The 21,475-nt window shown below is 39.5% G+C and overlaps 1 protein-coding gene across 16 annotated transcripts in view; it reads right to left on the bottom strand.

Annotated features, from left to right (window-relative positions):
- PARD3 (par-3 family cell polarity regulator) overlaps positions 1-21,475 on the bottom strand; it is a 426,698-nt gene that overhangs the window by 132,450 nt on the left and 272,773 nt on the right. For 15 of the 16 annotated variants that reach the window (XR_008462802.1, XM_009896928.2, XM_054171475.1 and 12 more), the window contains 3 exons: positions 20,333-20,377; positions 13,777-14,004; positions 7,011-7,227 (listed from right to left, as the gene is read on the bottom strand). Coding sequence is in view for 15 of the 16 variants with exons in the window: in XM_009896928.2 (XP_009895230.1) it covers positions 7,011-7,227; positions 13,777-14,004; positions 20,333-20,377 (490 nt within the window). In the remaining variant the exon portion in view is untranslated. The remainder of the gene's footprint in view (positions 1-7,010; positions 7,228-13,776; positions 14,005-20,332; positions 20,378-21,475) is intronic. The other variant, XM_054171474.1, reaches the window with a different exon arrangement.

The following is a 21,475-nucleotide window of genomic DNA, read 5'->3' as shown; positions in this document are numbered from 1 at the left end:
CTGCCAACTCAAATACAGATCACTGCTCCCGGGAAGCGAAACACAGTGGTAAGGTGAAGCTTTGCCTTTCAGAAAAGGATCAGCTGCCCTGTAGTTGCCAACTTAAGTACCTCAAGTAACCATGACTTAATAGCCTATGGCATCTTCAGCTGTAAAATATAGTAAGCTGCATTAATTTTCATCTAAGACAACATTCCTATTCCTGTTTTTAGAAAGGATTTTCAAAGAGTCTGCTTTAAAAACACAATCTACAGCATCCATACTGCATACCAATGCACAGGTGCTGTCAGTAGCAAATTACATCACCAAAGAACATTTCCAACAGATAATGAAACAAATGTCATTAACAGAGCTTATCATCTAGCAAATCCTTCATGTCTCAAGACAGTATTTATTTACCATACTTTGTGAAGGACCAGCACACTGCCTAGTTAGGCTTCAATTATCACATCAGGTGGAGGCAAAAAAATCCTTTCTACAGGAGCTAAAACTGAAAATTCCTTTGACTCTCTGAACTGTCAACAAATTCTTCTCTGAAAAGGCTTGCTTTACAGGGATTATAAAGTAGGTGTCATCCTTGACACTTGCATTCTATATTCATCCATCAGGCCTGGAAGAGAAGCGCAGCAGAACGCCGGGCAGGATGGCGGAGGGCTCAGCTGTCACGGCGCCTGCCTCCCTCGCTTGCTTTGCAGGCAGAGACGGTGTCGTAGGTGTCAAAGGTTCTCTATTTAAACTCACTGACAAGCAAAGGAAGAATACTGGGAGAATATGTTAGCAGCCAATACGTACTTGTCTCTAGTAACAGGTCATCCTGACACTTTTTTCTGCATGTTAGAAACGAAAGCCTTGATTCTATCAAAATTAAAAAAAACAAACCACAAACACATACGATACACCCCCATCAGATTTACAAGTTCAAGATTCACTCTGGGAAAATCCAGTGTTAAGAATCCATAGAGCAAAGCCCTGCTTTCTGTCAGAATGACAAACTAGAAAGCCGCGTAGGATTATGTTAATCTCTCGCTTCAAATCTCCCTCGCACAATCGCATACCACTGCTTTCTGTGTTTCGTTTAAAAGTCATGGAGTTTACTAACCTCTTAATGAAGCTGCATTCCTTAAATCCCTGACAGATTATGTCTAGTTGTTTGGTTTAGAAACACGAGTTTGCCATTCCGTTGCCCCCTGCCCCAGTGACAGCTTAAGTCAAACCCTGGCGTGTTTGGGGCTGCAGGCAATGAAACACATTTCCTCAAAGCAGCTGATTGCACCAAACAGCAGAAAACAGGAAGGTGGAAAAGTGTGGAGAGGAAGGAAGGAGCATGGCTTGCCTTTCCATTAAAGTAAAGCTATTTTCAGTGAAGCTTATCTCTTTCAGTCCCTTATTGGAAATAAGGAGGTGAAGAATATGAAAATGATTTGAAAGACATCTATAAGAGCCCTGGGTAATTGTCTGCATCAAAGATGACAATTTGCTGCATGGCTGATTTCATTCAAAAGGGTTTGCTGATTCTGTGTGACCCAGTGGCCAGCTGAAACTTTGAAAATGGATCAGGACAACGTAGCCTAGAAAAGAAGGGTGCCATTAACAGTATCCAGCTTGCAGCCAGGAGGAGGACTATGCCCCTCCTCTGAATCTTGAAAAGGCTTTATGCTTAGACCTGGCATCAAGGATTGTAGTGGGGCACACATTTTCTAGCTTGTGGTAGAAGAGGGGAAGCAGACATGGACTTAATGATAGTGATGCCAGCTGGCTTATAGCAGTAACAGGCAAAAAACAGAGCGCAAATGGCCCCAGATTCCATTTAGCAGAGCAACGACCCAGCTCAGTGTTCCCGATGAACGCCTGAGCACAAGCACTGCAAGCTGGCAGCGATGTTCTCAGGTGCGCATTAGCAAACCCAGCCGCAATTCCGTGCACGAGCAACGGCCTTCCAAGTTGAAATGATACAAGTGGCAGGTGTTTAAGCAATACCCTCCTCCTCTATATTCTAAGGCTCAAGATTTGTGGTGTTTTGTGCCATGAGCAGAGCACTCAGGAAAAAAACATCCAAAACCCAAATTTGTAGCTTTCAGAGCTTGTTCCCATGTGTTCTATTAAGTCCACACATCAGTAAATGTCATTTACCAACACAGACTTCTATTAGTGATGCTTCCAAGGAAAATGCCATTACTGCTGCTTCTTAAGCTACTGAATGATGAAAATCAGACCACAGATTTTATTTTATTGAATTGAAGGTATTTGCCAGTCCCATTGATTAGGGTATAATTCAACACTATGTTACACAACTCAGATACCTTTTTGTCATGTGCCTGCTTAAGTCTGAAGGTTGTTATTAAATGAAAAAGAAGGTAATTACTAAATCAATGGTGTAACCCTTGTGATTTGCTTTTCATTTTCTCACAGACATTATGATGAGAAAACTTAAGTGAAAGCCAGAATAGGCAACAGAAGAAAGTCATGTAACAAGCAACAGTAATACGTGTAGGTTATTCTCCCAAATGCCCAGTCAGAGGTCTCAGATGTCTTATGTGGTTGAAAGGTGTAATTCAAAGCTACAAATGGTATGTTTCTGAATCTGGACATGTGCAGTGCACCTTAGAAGCAGCTGTGTAGGGGAAAAAAACCAAAACACAAAAAAAGACAGCAGTATATCTGATTTCAGCTAAATAAGCTTGCAAACTAAATTATCTATTTCCTCTCACAGAACTGGAAGATACAACACTACAAGACTCTCAGAAATAATTCTAAATGTAATTAAATCTAATTAGGATTAGAATTTAATGGTAATCTGGGAATATTAAATTTGCACTAGCTATCCTACAATAGTTAAGAGAAGAATTCAAGATCAGTTACCTTCATTAGCTTTACATCTCCATCAACATTAAGGGGCAGATCTTGAAATACACAGCCTGCAGTACTAGAAGCACAAGCGGCTTGTTCCCTGAACTTCAATGCACAGTGCGTATGTTCTGCACGGAGAAGTTATGTTCATGTGGAACTGCCTTACAGAATCATGGTTCAGGGACAACCACAGAGGAAAATGATACATGGCTTGACGAAGCTGAGGAAAGATGTCAAGCTACCACTTCAGCTGCCTATTACTTCGCCAGTGCAGTCATCCACCTACAAGCTATATTTAAGCTTATACACTGGGAATAAGAATGAATGAAGTACAGGGATCATAAGTGATCAGCAGCACTCCAGATGTGTTATCTCATCATCATCCAAACCCCACAAATGAGAACAATCTCAAATCTCCCTATCTTACATCCTGAGGGGATCCACTTTCATAAATTAACTCTGTACATGGCAGGGGCAAGAGCAGAGGAAGAACGTGGCATAAACAATTCTTCTCTCTCAAGAGAGAAATGTCAAAGAAGCACACAACACAGAAGCCCATCGAATTAATGTATCCCTGCCAGCACTAATTGCAGGTGCATTGTTTGAAACTGTGAAGTCTCTTTCTTAAGGCAGCAATGCAAGAGCTCCTGTATCAACTGATTGTCAAGGTAATTTTTATCAAGAAGCAGAAATTAGTAAGCACATCTTAAGATGGCACTTGGAGCAGCATACAGATCTCTACAAAATTCTGACATCAACACATATATCCACTGGCACCCTCTTAGTAGTGAAACAAAACAAGAAAAAAAAGGAGAACTTCACATCAGCTCCCCAAAAACTATTTGCTCAGCTGGCAGTGGCCATCCAGGCACCTCCTAAATGCCAGCAATAGAGAGGAAGGAACTATGTGGCCTCTCCTTTGGTATGGGATTACAGCCACAGGACATTGCACATGACTCTGCTGAAGGGATAAAAGGACAGGAATGCTGCAACTCTTCAGCTAGAACAAATATATTCAGATGTAAGCAAAGCTCTGCATCTCCTTCAACAGACCAGTATTTTCATTCAACACTCTTCTGTATCAACTTATGGCCTATATTCAACTGTGAAGAGACAGAGACTTCTCAGCCAAACGACAAATTTAAACAAATTATTCTGTTCAGCCCTGAAATGTCAATTTGCAAAAAGAACTACACACATGCTCAGACAGATTCATTTCACAGCGAGAAGGGTGAACTTTCAGACTGTACACAGCCCACTGTCCTCTGGAAATCACAGAAGTTGTGTGTCAGAGTCACATGGGCTGCACCCTGCATCTTACAGTTCTCCTTCAAGGGCACCTCAATCATCTTCCCTACTGCTTGTTTGATGCAAGCAGTAAAACAATGGCAGTGTTTAGAAGATTTATTCATGACTTTAAGGTGCTATCTGAATCATCCTGGGATTTCTTGGAAATGATGACTACACACTAAAGGATAAATGTCACCCAGGGTTCTCTAGTGGGAGTTTCCATCCCACAGTATAGTTTAATGAAGATCCCAGTAGCAAATCCTAAGATTTTAACTGAAGGCAAGGAGACTTATTTTTATACATCACACAGACTCCACTTTATGAGCTGCCAGTCTGCATACAGGCAATAAAAAAGCCCCTTGGCTAAGTACAGACACTGGAATAAAGTGTCAGTTAACAGTAATTTCATCCCACAAGTGCTCTTGCCCACACAAACTAATGAAGAAAGATTATTTTAAGATAAGAGCATTGAAAATGAAGGGAGGGGGAAAAAAAGTGAAAAAGGTGAAAAGAACTACAAAGAAACCACAGTGTTGCACAGAACCAAAACATCCAATTATGCTTTGATCATGGCTTGAATTTTAAATGCTAGTCATCATTATTTTCTATCGTACAACTGCTTTCAGTGATTACTTGATACCTGTGATGTGTGTCAGATGTACAGAAAAACAAAGCATATTATAGGCAGAAGTAGTAGCATATCTTGCAGACATAATAAAGCCCATCTCTCAAACATTATTGAGAAACCTGTCAACAAAGCAAATCAAGCACTGAGTGGAAATGAGGCATAATGCTTAATTCCCTCAATCAGCATATTCCTGCTTGCCAGGAGCACCTCTCTTGGGTGGGCTGACAAGGTGCAAGCTAATTTACAGATCCAGGAGGAGTCAACTGCATCCAGATAGCACTGCTCCCACGTTAATTAAGAGGAGACTGAAAAGTAAAGTTCACTTGGAAATGGTAGTGAGGAAAAAAAATAACTCAAGACAACATTGACTGTTATGGAGAGCAAACAGAAAAGTGAACATCAAATCTTCCTGTCAGTCAAAGCTGTTTCCAGATTAAAGATTTCAGAAGTGTTCTATCAAGCATGCAGACAAGGGGACTTCCTATTGCCAGAAGCACCTGATTAAAATTACTATTAATTTCCACTTACACTCTCATTTCTATCCAGACCATTCAAAGCCACACAGTAGCACCATGCAATAGGCTCTAAGGCTGGAGGGCAGAGAGGGGCCAACAGGTTCCCCACGAAGCTGGCTCTATGGAACTGGAAAGCTCCTCTCTGGGGATGGGACTACCTGCAAGTCAGCCCTTTGTCTCTTATCAAATCTTGCAAAATGAAGCACTGGCTCACAGGTCCTCTAGGTACTGGGAATGTTACACAGCAAGAAACTGAGGTCCAACGAGCTGCTCAAGATTTCCAGGTGCTGCAAACACTTTCTGACTGAACTCATGACATAGCACTCATAGTATTCAGTAAGTTACTTAGAGCCCATAGAATTTATCATGATTTTACCTGTTGTTTCTGCTGTATAAAAATGCCAAAGAGCGAAGGAAAGAGCCAATCAGTATTTCCTGTCTCCTGCCTTCCACCCCTCTCACAGTGCAGGGTGCAGCCCCCACTTCAGGCTTGACTTTAGACAGGCAAATGCCCAGAAGATGTGAGCATCCCTGCTGGCACTTGCTGGCGATCAGGCTGAAGAGCTCTCCTCCTATCTGATACATGGAACTATCTCCTATGACTCCTTTCGTGTTTTGTGGCATTGTCTAATAACTTGATCTTATTTTGCATTTTCTAAACACATTTGTCACTAATATTTTCCCAATAATTACCTCACCCCCCTGCCGCTTACCAAATATTTTCTAATTTTTTTTCCTGTTACCCAAGTTTGTAACACAAGTCACAGACATAGAACAACTCTTAAGAACCTTTGCAGTTACAACCTTGGTTCAATTAATGTTATGCAGGACAAAGAATGAAAGTTAACTGAAGCTCCATTCTTGTTTTCAGAGCAGAATCACTGTATATAATGTTTAAAATACTACTGTTAGCTCACCTCTAAATTAAGTAATGAATCACTGCATATACAGAGAAAACAAAGACTGCCTTAATATTGTTTCTTCTTGGAAATGTATTTATTTACTCTAGCTAGCTAAAAGAAAGACTGATTTTCCTGCTCTCCCACCCCTTACCATAAGTGATCAAAGGTGCTTATCATGCTTCACCATCTACTTAGAACAGCAGGGTGTCCCTCAGCAGTCTGCTTCTTCCAGATCACTTATGGCTGCTGGAGAGATGACTCCTTCAAAAAAAAAAATCACTACTTGGTAAAAATCAAGGCTTTCACTGACCCTTTCTCCAGGCTGTGACTTCTCAGAGCACACAACCTTATTTAGATCCTGTTTTCCTTGAGAAGAACATGCTGGTTATCAATATCAAACTGATTCATCTCTTTCACATGATACCAAACAGTCTTCATAGTAAAGCAAACAAACCCACTCATTTAGTAACACATAAACTTTGGGTACAGTATTAGGAATAGCACAGTTTGGAAAAAAAACCAAAGAAGTTAAGCTTGTTTGACCTGGCAAAGGGTATGCACACTACTGAGACATCACCAAAGAATCTTTACAAGATCAAGAAGTTTGTTACTTTAAACCCTTACTGACTTTGCAGCCCTTTAACCTTCCAGCCACCTCCTTCTCTTCCACTGTTTCCCTTTCATGACACCACTCAGAGAGATCAGCCTATGTATCATGTATACACTTGTACAGTAAAATATGGCCTCAGCAAACAGTCACAATAGAAATAAATAAAAGATGAGACTTGGTTTTATAATTGATTCTACATTTGATTGCAAAGCACCTACCTGAACATGTCTCCTAAGCCTTTCAGCATTCCTTTCTTGGCCTTAATTTTATCCTTCTCTTTATCTCGATCTTTCTTCTTTTCCTTTCCAGTCTTTTTCCTGTCACCTTTATCTTGGCTTCCATTCATCTGTCTCTCCAATGAGTGGGATGGCTGGTCACTTGCTGTGGACACAGACTCTCTACCAGATCTTGAACTCTCTTCAGTGTCTTCCTCCACTGAAAGCACATATTAACAAATATCAGTAGGGTAAGAACAATGAACAAGGGCAGGCTTTTTGGTATACTGAGTAAAGTATTTTGAAACTGGATACATGCACAACTACAAAATACTTTAAAAAAAACAAACCCAAAATCAAACAGGATCTGCTCATGTTGGGAGTTTTCTGGAATGTTCATTTGTGCTATTAAACTCCGAAAGCAAGGAATTCACCTTTGCAGAACACTCTGCAAAACACAATTCATGCTCTGAATAATTTATGGATTAACAAAGTGGATTAGCAAGGTGATGTTAATTGGTCTATTTTGTTTCAGTATCTAAATCAGTTGAGGAGAGCTTTAGAAATATCTGCAAGGAGAAACAACAGCAGTGCAGCATGCCCTGTCAGTAAACTCTTATAAATACTCAGAAAACTATGAAAGTCATTAAGGACTCTCAACCCTCAATGCAAGTCTTAACAGAGTGTTTCTTCTGCTGCGGGTAACACAGTGGTTTTGTCACAGCACTTCACTTCCTGGACACATCATGCACCAAGATTTTTATTATTAGTTTTATCCTTGGTCGAGATGGAAGCCTGGAAGGTTTAAGTGGGGAGATTGCATCCAGTGGCACAAGTAAACTCCTCTAAGGACACGTAACATGTTCTTTCTCAGTTTCTAATCCAAGACCAAGGCTCAGAGAATCCTGAAGTATACTGAAGGTTAGATTTAACAGAGCAGATGTATTTCAGAGGGTTTGAAAGATAAATGACCTAAAGAAACAACCCATTCAAAACCTGAAAGCTCCTCCAGTAACTTAGTGAGAAATAATGAAACAAGCTTATGGGTCAGAATACTGCAACCATTTTGACTTAAAAATTACACTGCCTGGCTGATGAAGCTCTGATCTTGCAGGAAATCTAACATCTTACACCATCCCATTGTAAGTAGGGCTACACCATCTCCCAGTTTCCCAGCAGACAGCACAAAGCAGCAATTAGGATCACAGATGCATACTTTGAGCTGTCTCCTATAGCTCTAATGACTACAAAGGCTTAAAACACCTTTTGGCAGGAGAAGTTGGAAAACACCATTTTACTCTATATATACACACTTTATGGAAACAAAATTTTTTTTGTAGTCAGATCTGGAAATGGCCAAGGCTTTTAGAAGGAAAAAAATAATCATTTTACAGTTTAGCATATGTTTACCACTTTTTATTCCTGCTAACACTGTTTCTAGACCTCAGCAACTCTTCTGCAGCCAACAGAAGTGTGTAATTCTCTAGAAATGTCTGATGCATAAACTACTATAGAAGACAAATTTGCTTTTCTTAGTCATAATTCATATTCACCTTACAAGGAATTCATTGAACCTGAAAAGTCTACAAACACTGACTGAAAGCTCTACAATATCACCTCTTCTCCCTCTCTCAGATACTTGCCTTGAAAACAGTGTTTATTCATTAACATACACAAGCCTGTACAACAAACTTAGTGCTTACTCACTAAGCATCTCAAAACCTCCATAAATATTCTCCAATCCTGGAAGGTCACATAAACAGATTTCAAGAAAAACATACCATGGCAGATAAATCTCCACATTGATCATTAGTTTTGAATCTACACTTTAACCATTTCATAGAATCATAAAATAGCTTAGGTTGGAAGCCACTTCAGAGATCATTGACTCCAACCTCCACACCATGAGCGGGGACACCTCTCAACTAGACTCAGCTGCTCAAGCTCATATCAAACCTGGCCTTGAACTCCTGCAGGGAGAAGGCATCCAGAGCCTCCCTGGGCAGCCTATTCCAGAGTCTTAACACCCTTGTACTGGAGAACTTCTTCCTAAGATCCTGTCTAAACCTACTCTCCTCAGCTTCAAACCATTCCCCTATGTCTTATTGCTAGATACCCTTAGGAAAAGGTCCTCTCCAGCCTTCCTCTAGGATCCTTTAAGGTATTGGATGGAAGGCAGCTTTAAGGTCCCCCTGGAGTCTTCCATTGGCTGAACAGTTCCCTCAGCCTATCCTCATAGCAGAGGTGCTCTAGCCCTTGGACCACCTTTGTGGCCTCCTCTGGACTCACTCCAACAGCTCTGTGTCCTTCTTATGATGGGGACACCAGAACTGGATGCAGTATTGGAGGTGGGGGTCTCAGCAGAGTCAAGGGGCAGAATCTCTTCTCTTGCCCTGCTGACCACACTCCTGTTGTTGCAGCCCAGGATGTGATTTGCCTTCTGGGCTGCATGAGCACACTGTCAGCTCATGGTGAGCTTCTTATCAATCAATACACCCAAGTTTCTTTCTTCAGAGCTACTCTCAACCCATTCTGCACCCAGCCAGGATTTGTGCTTGGGATAGGCCCAATCCAGATGCAGGACCTTGCATTTTGACTTGTTGAACGTCACGCAGTCGGCAGTGCGTGAGGCTCAGGTTAACTTTCCTGTTAACTTGCCTTCAGGAGTCCTCTGAGTTAAGCAGATAATTTAGATTTTCAACTGGAGGCACAGTTCTAATATTCACATAATTTAATTTTAGAAAAATAATAGGCCTGTCCTGTACATGCCTCTGTACTAGCTGTACTTGTACTTTGTTGGTTTTTTTGGTCACAGTGTTTCTTAATCAGTGTCTGAGCTGATATTTAGTTATTATTAAAAGAGTAGTGGAAAACCACTTTGGAATAGAGATGCTAATTTTTTGCATGTTAATTTATAGCTACAATCTGTTCCAGTTAAAACCAACTAGACATTTAAAGATTCCACTTGCAAACGAATATAATTAGTAAAAAGGAAAAAAAAAAAGGCATTAAATTTCTGACAAATCTTCAAGTCAAATGTTTACTTGGTAATATATTGCTAGGGGTCTACAAATGAATCAGTTTTGACCCATGGTTATTCATATTCACATAACAATAGGTTAAATTAATCCTAGGTAAGTATTGCATGTACCGTGCTATGCTGAGTTGCTGAACAACTTGTCATTACAATGCTTCCTTTTATTTTGCATATTCTGTGGAGATAACATTGCCTCCTTGCTACACTTGTACTGCAATAAATATTTGTCTAGCATACACAGTTTGCTTGCAATTAACTCCATAGCTCAGACTGAGCCCTGTAAACCAGGATGTCTGTTCTCCTGGAATAAACACTGGTGTCTCTACTGCAGTAAACACGTTTCCAGTTTACTTACAAGGACTCAATATGAAGAAACTTGTTTCACTTTTATGCGGCACAGTCATCCTGCAATTAACATATACCTAATTACTGGTGTTTAGAACAAATGCAAATGCTGCTCAATTAAAATTCAAGCCCAGGCTACAAATGAAACTTCTAATTTTTGTTAAGTCGTGGTAATGACATTAAGGTTACTGCAAAATGCAGAGTGTATTTGTTTTGGTGCTGTTATTTTCCTTCCTTTCCTGCAACCTTCTGCCTCCTCATTCAGGATGCTGAAGCCAAAAAAATTAAATTGGAGTATACTTTAAACATCAATTAAACCTGAAAACTAGTGTCATTTTGTGAACCACACTGTACTACAGAGAACTACACAAACAGGTATTATGAAGCTATTCTCCTAATTAGGCCATAAAATGGAAAAGATGCACATGAGGAATCAAAGCTCCTTAATGTGAAGCTATTTTGCCACTGAGCTTCCAGGCCTCTCATTGTGATATTTAATACAGCCCTGGATTCCAGCAATTAAGATTCAGCAAAAGATTAGAAAGCTTTGTCAATTTTTCCCAGTCCAAAACGCCTTGTTCTCATTCAAGACCTCCAAGATAACATTTTGCTTTCAGTCAGCTATTTCAAATATTAAGGAGGAAAAAAAAAAAATTAAGGAAAAAAGAAATATCAGGAAACATGACCTGTAAATGCTGAACTCCCACATCTTTCCAAAATGTTACCTTCTTCCCAGCCATTTAAACTTCCACACATCTTCTCAAACCCTTTTTAAAACGCTACTCCAGAACTAGTCGCTGGTATCTGATTTTCATCCCACATTTAGTAGTTTAACAGCTGGCTGGTCCAAGAACAGCAAGTACATTCAGAAGACAGCCTCTTTGCCACGTATGCAACCTGTATTTTTATGGCTTTTGTCTAAGGGGTGATGAGATGGTAAGAATTCCTCAGAATATAATTTTCTGCAGTGCTATTATTTGCTATACCAAAGAGGGTCAGCTGCCTGGAAGAAAGAAGCGCTCCTAGCACTGAACACTTGAAGGAGAAAGGGGAAGACAATTCAGAGAAGACAAATGGATCCGACTACAAGGGCATCAGCAAATTGACCACCAACATGTTCGCATGGGTTTTATAATGAGAGAAAGGCACATTTTCATTTCAAACAATTATGGAATAATTACATACAATTAAGAAAACCAAAACAAACTTAGGCGGTGTCATTACAGCAGCAGTGAGACATCAGTTACATTGGGACCAGATTATTAAATTAACTTCTACTTATTTGTATGGGTCCAGGCTTTGCCCAGCTGAAGGCACCAGTTGGTAAATTTCTGGAACCTAAGGCCCCATATAATTTACACAAAGTGTAGCAGACTGCAGTGCTCTCAGTTCAAACACAAACAGAGGCATGTTTGCAGAAAGACAGGCAACACATGGCCAGGCCAGCTACGAAGTTAACTACCAGAGCCACAGTAAGAAGAGGACTTCAAGGACAAAATTCTGTCCAAACTAATTGCTACATGTGCTTTTCTACACATCTGCTTCTATTAACCTGGCCATGCAAATTTCTGGATTACTTCTTATATGTTTTATTATAGTGTGTGGAAGAGGATGATCGGTTGGACATGACGATCTTGAAGGTCTCTTTCAACCTGGTCTGGTCTATTCTATTCTATTCTATTCTAACAGAATGCATAGTTCTTCACACATAGCTTGGTCACACTTTGCTCAGCCCTTCTTTACCATGTGAGATTTGTGAACAACTGTGCTCTTGCTCTCCCATGACACTGAGATGGATCTTGGTCCACCAGTACTGGATGACTTCACCCGTACAGAAAAATGAGGGCAAAAAAATCTGCTACTCCCATGCAAAGCATACAAAAGCCACCAAACAGTTCCTTTCCACTTTCTATGTGTTGCAGCAACAAGCTCACCCCCTCCCTACAGTAATCTCATAAACCTATACTCACCCAGAAAGCAATAAATGACAACAGCTTTGCTGTATTATTAATCAAATGAAGTTACAGTGCCTGTAACTTCTGGATAAGCCTTGGATGTCTGACACCTCAGAGGAGGAGATTACTATCAGTGGACTCGCCTTTTAGAAAATCTTGCTCTTCTTTCCCAAAAGACCATAGGCATGCAGTTTGGGATAATAAGGAGGACCATTACACATTTTTTTCATACCTCCTCTTCTACTGGCCAGAAATAGATTGACAGCTAGCAGCACCAGATCAGCATTTAGCCTCACTGCTGCGTGAAATTGCTAGGTGTTGGAAAAGCAAAGCAGAATTAATTCCATCCATACCCACCTCTGAGAAAAGTGACTGGCTAAAGGGCCTTCCTTTTAGTCTCAGAGCACTTCTGGAAAGAGGAGGATTTAAAATAAACAAAAAACCCCAAAGAGTTGGGGGTGAGGGGGTGGGGGGGTGGGAAGAGTGATGGCACAAGTAGCTTGTAAAAGAATATTAGGGAACAGTGCTTATGAAACAGACTTTCTGAAACTACAACATTTTAAAAAGAGAAGAGAAGGAAAAAATCTCTTTTCAAGCCCTTTTTGTTAGCAGTCAGGCTAAACATTTTACTACTACAACTTTCCCACTATCATCTTCATTCATTAAACTTCTAACTAGCTGCAGGTTGATGAAAAAATAGTCTGGTGGTGTGTGACAGGCTGAAAGTAGCACAACACGAAGGTTAAAAATTCAGTGATTCTAATACAACCTCTGATTGAGGTAATTTACCATTCATACTATTTTCATTCAATACCAGTTGTCATTTTACCAGCCCATTCTTACACAGTTCAATAATGATAAGGTTGGCTTTGAAGTGATTCTTTCATGTTAATGACATTCCCCACATGTTGGGTCATACTTCAGGTTAAAGAACTGAAAATGTAAATGAATGCCCATTAGGGTGGGTAATAGCTGATCATTAACTTCATATTTTATTAGATCTGCCAGACTTACTCTAATTAAAGGACAGTGCTTTCTTTTTCTTTCTCCCAGACACTACAAATGTATTCTTTCAAACTTAGATACACATATTTTTGTAACACAAATTCAGCAGGTTTTGTCTTTCTGCATAATGATTTTTTTCTAATTTAAATTAGTAAATTAATTAGCTGTCTTGCAGAAAATTTTCAGACTAATTTAAGTAAACACACTTCTAATAATCTTATTTACTCGTTTTAGAAGGGAAGGCAGCTGCAGGGTTACAATTTGTTAATGCATATGAAAGGAAAAAGCCTGGGGGGGAAAAAATATTAAAAGATATTAGTTCTATTCTTTTAAAATCCTAAGATTATCTTCTACTATTTGTAATCAATTCCTAAAGCAATTAACCTATGTTGTTAACATTCTTTATGTACAGCAGTAGTTTACTTACAAGTTTCCATGCCTTCATCATCATCATCTGCTACAGGTTTATCATATGATTTGTCTATGGCAGCTCTGAAGCTTTCATTGCAGCCCCGTCCTCGGATAATTCGTGGGCGCGGGCGGTGGAAGGGAATGTCACCATTCAGAGTCACCTCAGCAACTGCTGTCTGCAGACTCTCTAATGAGCTGGATTTCTTCAGACCTAATGAAGGCCCCACATCTCTGGTTGGGGAACCTTAGTGATTTAAGGAGTTGGGGGGGGGAAAAAGAGTAATTAGAATTAGTCTTGAGAACTGCATGCTTGATTATGCATATCCATCCTGAAAGTCTTTGGGGACACACTTAACATTATTCACATCATCTCTCAATGATCTGGAGGGAATTCTCTGCAGATTTGTTGGTCTCAGAAGTGAATGAGTATGTCAAGTCCTAGTCAACGAAACTGACAGTGTTAGCAATGTCTGGCTTTTCAAACCAGTGAAGAGAGACAAACACCCATTACTATTATTTTAAACAATTTGAATAATAATCATGGGGCTTAAAAACACAGCCAAAAAACCCCAGTCAACGATACGTATCCACTGGCATCAAGCACAACTATTAATTATTTTTGTTCTGAGCAGAAAATTTCCTCTGTACTGCTACAACTGAGGAGCTGAGAACAGATTATGGACACATATCACATGGTGTTTAGAGTAATAGTCTTGCAAAAGTGGCTTGAATCCTGGCTTCAAAGCACCTACTACTTGCTTTTAATTGAGTTTTAAACACTTGTAAATTGCTGACAATTTCAAAATGAAACGCTTCTGAGAAATATCAGTTGACTTGCTAGGATTTTGAGAAGCTGTTTAAAAATATCTGTGGAAAGGACCCAATTAGGCAATACCACTTATCCAGCTGGAAAAGAAACACATTCCTGGCAGTCACCAGGTTCATGTTTGGGCAACACTACAGCTGGGGCTGAGGGCAACTCTTATCGCTGCAGCATGTCCAGAAGCGTGCCAAGCAAGCACCAGACAGTATTCAGCAAAAGCCTTTCCCCATTTGGACTTTTCTTCTCAGGTTTGTGGACTAAATGTCTAGCCTCTGTTTTTAGATACACATACTCACAGTGCTGAGGGTTACACAATTGGATCACATTATAGTTAAAACTGGGAGAACTAATTCAGGGGAAAAGAATTCCTTGCAGTTATTGGAAGTGATTTTATTCAAAAGTGCAGTTAGAGTCTTGGGCAGATTTTCCATAGGATTTGGGGCTGCAGAGTAAGATGAGCTGTGACATCATCATAGTTACATTTTCTGAAGTTGTGAGACCAAAGCCCTCACCTAAAATAACAGAAAATTCCCTTTTTCTCTACATACAGGGAGTAGAACATGGAAGAGTGTCATGGACCTGCAGCAGTCCTAGGTGGTGGGCTCTTATTCTGTTGGTGTCAGTATCCTCATTTAACAGAGGATACAGAGGCACAGAAAAGTAAATTTCCAAGCCAGCCAGCACTGAGAGACAGAGCCAAGAACTGAGCACCCTGGTGTAAATAACACAGTAAAGTGAAAATATCTTCTCTAAGTATTTACTGTAGAATAATCTAAAGCTCTGGAGTTGATACCTATTCTGCTAGATATCAGGAGGGAGAAGAGAGTTAGTGGCCTTTAACAAACGTATGTGAAGTTACCTTGCATTGGGGAAATCTGCTAGCACACTGCTAAAAGCAGCTTCTTTCACTGTTTGGTATTGGGTAGGAAGGAAAGAAGGTGCTGGGCCTATAGAAGGGAAGCAGACTAAGCAGCATGGTATGTGTTCTCCATGTCATTTGTTAATTTGGGATGAGAGGGAGCAAGGCAGCAAACACTTGCATTTTCTATTCAGCTATTAGAAAATCTGAGCAGTTACATTAAACTGAAATCCCTCGGATCAAATATATTCAAACATCTGTCAAGTCAAAGTATCCCCTTCAGCTGCCCTACTGATAAAATGAACATGAAAATAGAAACAAAACAAAAATCCTCTTTACACAAGTCCTTCAGTCTGGTTTCCCCAGAAGTCTGGAGTCCTGCCTGGACCCTCAGTCAAAAACATACCCCAGCAAATGCGAAATTTTATCTTAATGGACTCACATCTCCTAGAAGAAGCCACTCTCTGACTCACACCTCATGCTTGTTCTGGAGGACTGAAGGTCATGAGTATGGCTGGGGGTACAACGCAGCTGCTCGGGTGAACAAGAGCAGCCAGCTGGGAGAAGGGAGATTTGATGGTTTCCCAACTGTGCAAACAAGCTTCAGTCCAGGTTCACCGAATTTCTGAACACAGGCTGAAGTCCAAGACAAGTATTTTCACATAATACTGTCTTTATGAAGTAAAAGAACTCCAATTTAGACAGTGCCCTATGCAACTGTCTACTTTCTAGCATATGTAAAAATCTGCTATTCCTCCACTAAAGCCTGCAGCATACAAGAAATGACATTTTGGGTTGGTTTTGGTTTGGGTTTTGGTCTTTTTTTACTTTTCAGGATTGCATTTTGTTAAAAACAGTCCACAAGACAGGGGGAAAAAAAAAGCAGTTAAAAAACAAAAAGGAGGAAATGGGATGATCCCATCTAAACCAGCTGTTTGACAGATTCAATTTCATATACAAAAGGGAAGGGTATCCTCTTACATGGCAACTTACTGTAAACTTCCTTATTTCAGATTCTGCTTTGCAACCTTCCAAATGAAATGCTCATAAATCTCTCCTTAATTACTGAGTGGATCTTTCTATAAACAGTGATTATAAATGGGAACACAAATGCCTTATTTCTGTTAGCAAAGGACATTTAAAAAAAATTAAATAATCCATTTCCTGCCACTCAGTATGGATTGTTGTGAGAAGTGTATTTGTGTAGCTTGCTCATTCCCAAAGGAAAACCTAGATGGGATATGACCTAACACTGCTTGAGTACTGTAAAACTAATCATGGATTACAGAAATGATAGGAATATTTATTGAGCTTGGGTGGCCACAAACACCTAAGTGAACAGGTTGAAGAATTTGAAAGAGGGGAATGTTCCTTTGCAAGCAATTTAAGCACTGTGATCATAAAGCCATGCCTATTTTAGTGCCTTCACTGTCTTCTATGGCCTCTTCATATCAAGTCTACTATTTTCAAAATATACAGTCAGGCCTCCCTGGAAATGGAGTGAGTTCAGAATTTATAACTAGAATTCACCAGTCAGAACGTGAGTTGTTTACCCATAATTTGGTGAGAAATGGCAAACTTTCTTTAAAATTGATTCTGTTTAAAATTTATGAGTCACATCAAAACCTTGTTTTCTAAATACAAAAATGTCAGCATTTTCTTCCAGCCTTTACAGCACTGGTGGTAATCATCAGAAATGTTATCTGCTCAGAATGAGTTCTACTTCTATTTTGACACCAGAATTCAAAGTAGCGAAAAAAGAAGAGAAAATGACACATCTACCTACAGCATCTCTATATGACTGAAGGATGAAAGGGATTCTTTTATCATTTTAAAATGTGAAGTTTATTGAAATTTTCCTTTCCAGTAATTTCCTTAATAAATATCCTTTGAGGGAGAATCACCCCCATGTAGCAGAGCAGTCCTCCTACCATGACTGCTACCACGTGTGCATAGCCACATGGCTCCACTCTACAGGCCACAGGCCCCTACCCAGCTCTCACAGGCTTTGCAATGTGCTCACACCACCCCATCAAGCACAGCCTTCAGCCCCACCAGCCATGCATCACCACTCCCTACAGCCTCAGCTTGCCATCCCTTGGGCACACCAGCCAAGCTTTGCCCCTCCAGGCCATGCAACCACCCTCTGCTCATGCATGAGTGTGTTGGCAGTCTGTGCACCGACTCGCACACGGCACAGGCAGCCCTCATCACAAAACCTGACAGCACATACAGATCCAAGGAGACATTTAACACATAGAGACTAGGTGAGGCCTTCACCTTGCTCCCTGCTCCAAGCTCTTTGTTTCGCCCGGGTGCTGACACAATTTAACAACTCACTGTGCTTCCACTTCTCTCACCTTTAGTATTTGTACAGTGCCACAGATCCACTTGGGCCACTTGCAAATGCAAGAAGCATAAAGTCACCCTCCAGTGACTGATTTTAAGGGTTCTAAAAGAACTTTGTTATCAGCACTTTCTTTTACATGGTTTTAAAGGACAATTTTTATGTCTTTCTGAAACATAATTTTTATTAACTCCAGGTTTAAATGCTACCAGCAACTGATGCAAAAAACTTCCTTCAATTTGATTAAACCACTTTGCAAAGGCACTAAGCCTACTTTCTAAATGCTTTCTTACAGGATATCAGCCCTGAGTCTATTTATTTGCTGACATCTGTTCCATTAGATTTTTGACAAATTCTTCTATTTCTAGTTTAATTGATTCATACACTAAAAGAGTAATACTTTGGCTGGAGACAGCAGGGAAGGAATAGAGAAGCAACTGTATCAAAAAATAGTTTAGCTTGGATCCATTTTAATAACACTGTCTTAAGAAATGCTGTGTAAAATAAATAAACTGTTTGATTTTTCTTCCCTTTCTGTTTTGTTTTCACAATGTGTACATGGAAAAATAACCACCTAGAACTATAGTGTGCCTGGGCCTCAATAAATGAGCCAAGCTCAACTGCTACTGACTATACTTCTAACCTCTAGGATGAACTGTAAACACTGCAAGGATTAGCCACTTCAAGTGAACTATAGAAAGAAAAATAATTAAAAATCTATTATAGTAACTAGGGCTGGTGAGATCTACACTCTCCTTTTCAGCCAATACTGTTAAGTCCAGCTCTGACTGTAACAGAGTTTGCTTTTATTTTCTCTAAAGTAAATACACATTGAAGTTTTCTGGCTTCTAGAGTTCATTAAAACATAGTTCACCACACATTTGAAACTTGCTGTTTTTTTTTTTTCTCTTCTCCTTAGAACCAGATGATTTTTAAGCCAAACTACAGTAAGTGGTTTGTTTAACAGCCATATCCATCTTCAGTAACGGGAGAAATCCAGTGTTTATATACAAAACCTGGTTAAAAGCATGCAAGATAAATAAAAGTACAGTAAAAGGTGGATTTGCCTTTTTTTCCTCCCCAGCCAGTGAGCTTGCTGTGCACAAAATATGTAGCTGCTTAGTCCAGATGGTTAGTCATGCTCTTTCACCCAAGTTGTCTGACTTGTCTCTTTTTTGGAATTTAATCCAGGTGTTACACACAGACAAAGCTACACTCGATTAACACCACCCTCTAGTGAGATTGCCAAAACCACTACACACTTTTAAAACCTAAGCGCTGTATTTTTACTGAAACACGTGGGTTTTACACCATTCTAATCACATCCCATTCAAACAGGCAGGCTAATAAGAAAATGAAAAATCATTTACAGTAGTTTTGAGTTTGATTTGTACCTCCTTTTCATGTGAATAATGCTCAAGGGTGAAGATAGTTCCTAAGCACTGATTATTACCGCAGCCATTAACACAATTCATACATTCATACTCTGATGGCTTTAATCTTTCAAAACACTAATACATTTTAATTTTGTGTACTCATTCTCGATGTATCGATCTGTGAGTCTGTGGCCACATTCTGCAGCGTTTTAAGAGCTACAACTTCTATTTGTTTAAACAAAACTTGTCATTTTATCAGTTGATTATCTCCAGCTTTTCAGTATTCCAACTCACGTTGTAAAGTGTGGTTAAACAGAGATGCACCTCTGCAATTAACTGTAAATTCTGTATGGAATGCCTTACCCCCCAAATCAGGCTAAAGTAAATAAAATTTCTGTGTTAAAAAGGTGAATTGTTCCTAATTAGAGATAAGTAATGTTATGGTGTCCTCTGGATCTATCCTAATTAAAATAGCATTCCAAAGGTCAAAAGCTAACTTATATTAATAAATCATAAAGGTTCGTAATTGCAGTTGGTGCATTATTTTAATTACTACTAAAAAAATGTGCTTTGAAAGCTATTTCTCATTATCACTGTGTGAAACGTTGCAATCCATGGTATGTGGAAAAGACTCTGTTTAGGTATTCTTTTGTTCTGTTACAATGCTTGGGTTTCAGCTCCAAAGGCAAATCAACCTGCATAAATATCTTCCAACTCAACTCACAACATGCAGCTGATGACCACTTAAAGCAAAGCTAGCAGTTTTCTAATTAAAATAATTACTTCCAAGCACTGTGATATCACTGCCACAGCCAAACATTTGACTCTTCCCTTTGTATATTTGAGTTTGCAGCTAGGAGCTTTTCCCAGATTTTTTTGAAAGGACTTAAAATCCAAACAACTGTGAATATTTATGAGTTCAAAGTGTAGAAACAAGGTGCCCACCCACAGTCACACATGTGACCTGGCTGAATATCCTACCCTAGATACTTATCTCTATAGAGAATTTCCATTTTCTGCGCGACTTGATTATTCACAACAATAAAAAGCAGTCATGCAAGTACTGGAATATTCATGTTTTCATGCAATTTGACTGGCAGTTCTGTAATTGTGGTAAGTTGCTTTGACCAAGGTTTCTATAGCAACAGCCTTACTGTCAATTCTTACCTGTTTTCTGGTCATCCATTGTACTGAGCTTAGTCTCATCAGCTACTGTTAAAAGGTAAATGTATAATGGTTAGCCCAGTTAGTGTCCATGCCCCACATGCATCAAACATTCCTTCTGGTATACCCTTTTTGTTTGTTTCTTTGGGTTTTGTTTTTTTAAGTTAGAGGACCTTAGCAATGTCATACTTCATGCAAACAATCTGCAACAGTAAGCAAACATTCTAGGTAGAAAAGGCAGCAAACTAGTAAACCTTCATGCAGTGTCAGTCATGTTCACACCACAGGCAGGTACAATAGGTTATTTACACGTTAGCACATCACAACTAGTCAAGACAAGTCAATACCACCAACCTTAATGACCCCTGAGGAAGTTGGTGAATTAGGGATTGTAGTTAAGATACTCACAATTATTGTAAAGGAACAAATTGTATTGTATTTTATAGTTCTGAGCAGGGGATTTAAACACTCAAACCTCACTGTTTTAAGGTTACTGGAGTCTGCACTTCAGAATCTAAATTCAATGGCAGAAAAATAGATGGGCTTGTTAGCAATTACTTATTCTCCGTTGTTTTATCAGTTAAAATGATTACAGTCGATTGCCTGTCTTAGTCACTGCTACTTTGTAGGGCCTCTGATATAAATATTAAAACCTGGGTCTCAAACAGATGTAAGACTAGCCCCATTTTCTAATTCTGAATGAACTCTTCAAAAATAATACTTGCATCTATAATATCTTAATCAAAATCCATCTATGAAATGAGAGCCTAAGAAAGATCTTTAAGGCTAATTGCATTACAAACACGAACTGAGAATAATCCTGTCTACCCAGAACCACAGTGTGGTACAGCCTCATGCAATCGTTCTGCACTGAGTGGCAAATGCCCTTTTTGCCTCCATTTTAATAAATACTGTTAATGTTTATGTATAACCATATATCCACAGGGCTACCATATATAAATGCATGGACGTTTACAAGTGGTACAAACAATACACAGGCCACTTGGCCATTCATGTGAAGAATACTTTACTTCCCATCAGTAGACATTACGTGCAGCAGTACTGCACACACATAGCGTGTTTGGAATGACAAAAACTATATACTTACAACATGAAAATCAGGTGCAAATAGAACAATTTAAAAAG

Source organism: Dryobates pubescens, chromosome 21 (genome assembly GCF_014839835.1).
Source record: "Dryobates pubescens isolate bDryPub1 chromosome 21, bDryPub1.pri, whole genome shotgun sequence".
Lineage (NCBI taxonomy): Eukaryota > Metazoa > Chordata > Aves > Piciformes > Picidae > Dryobates > Dryobates pubescens.
The sequence above is the reverse complement of the archived record's forward strand: the minus strand, read 5'-3'. Positions and strand labels throughout refer to the sequence as shown.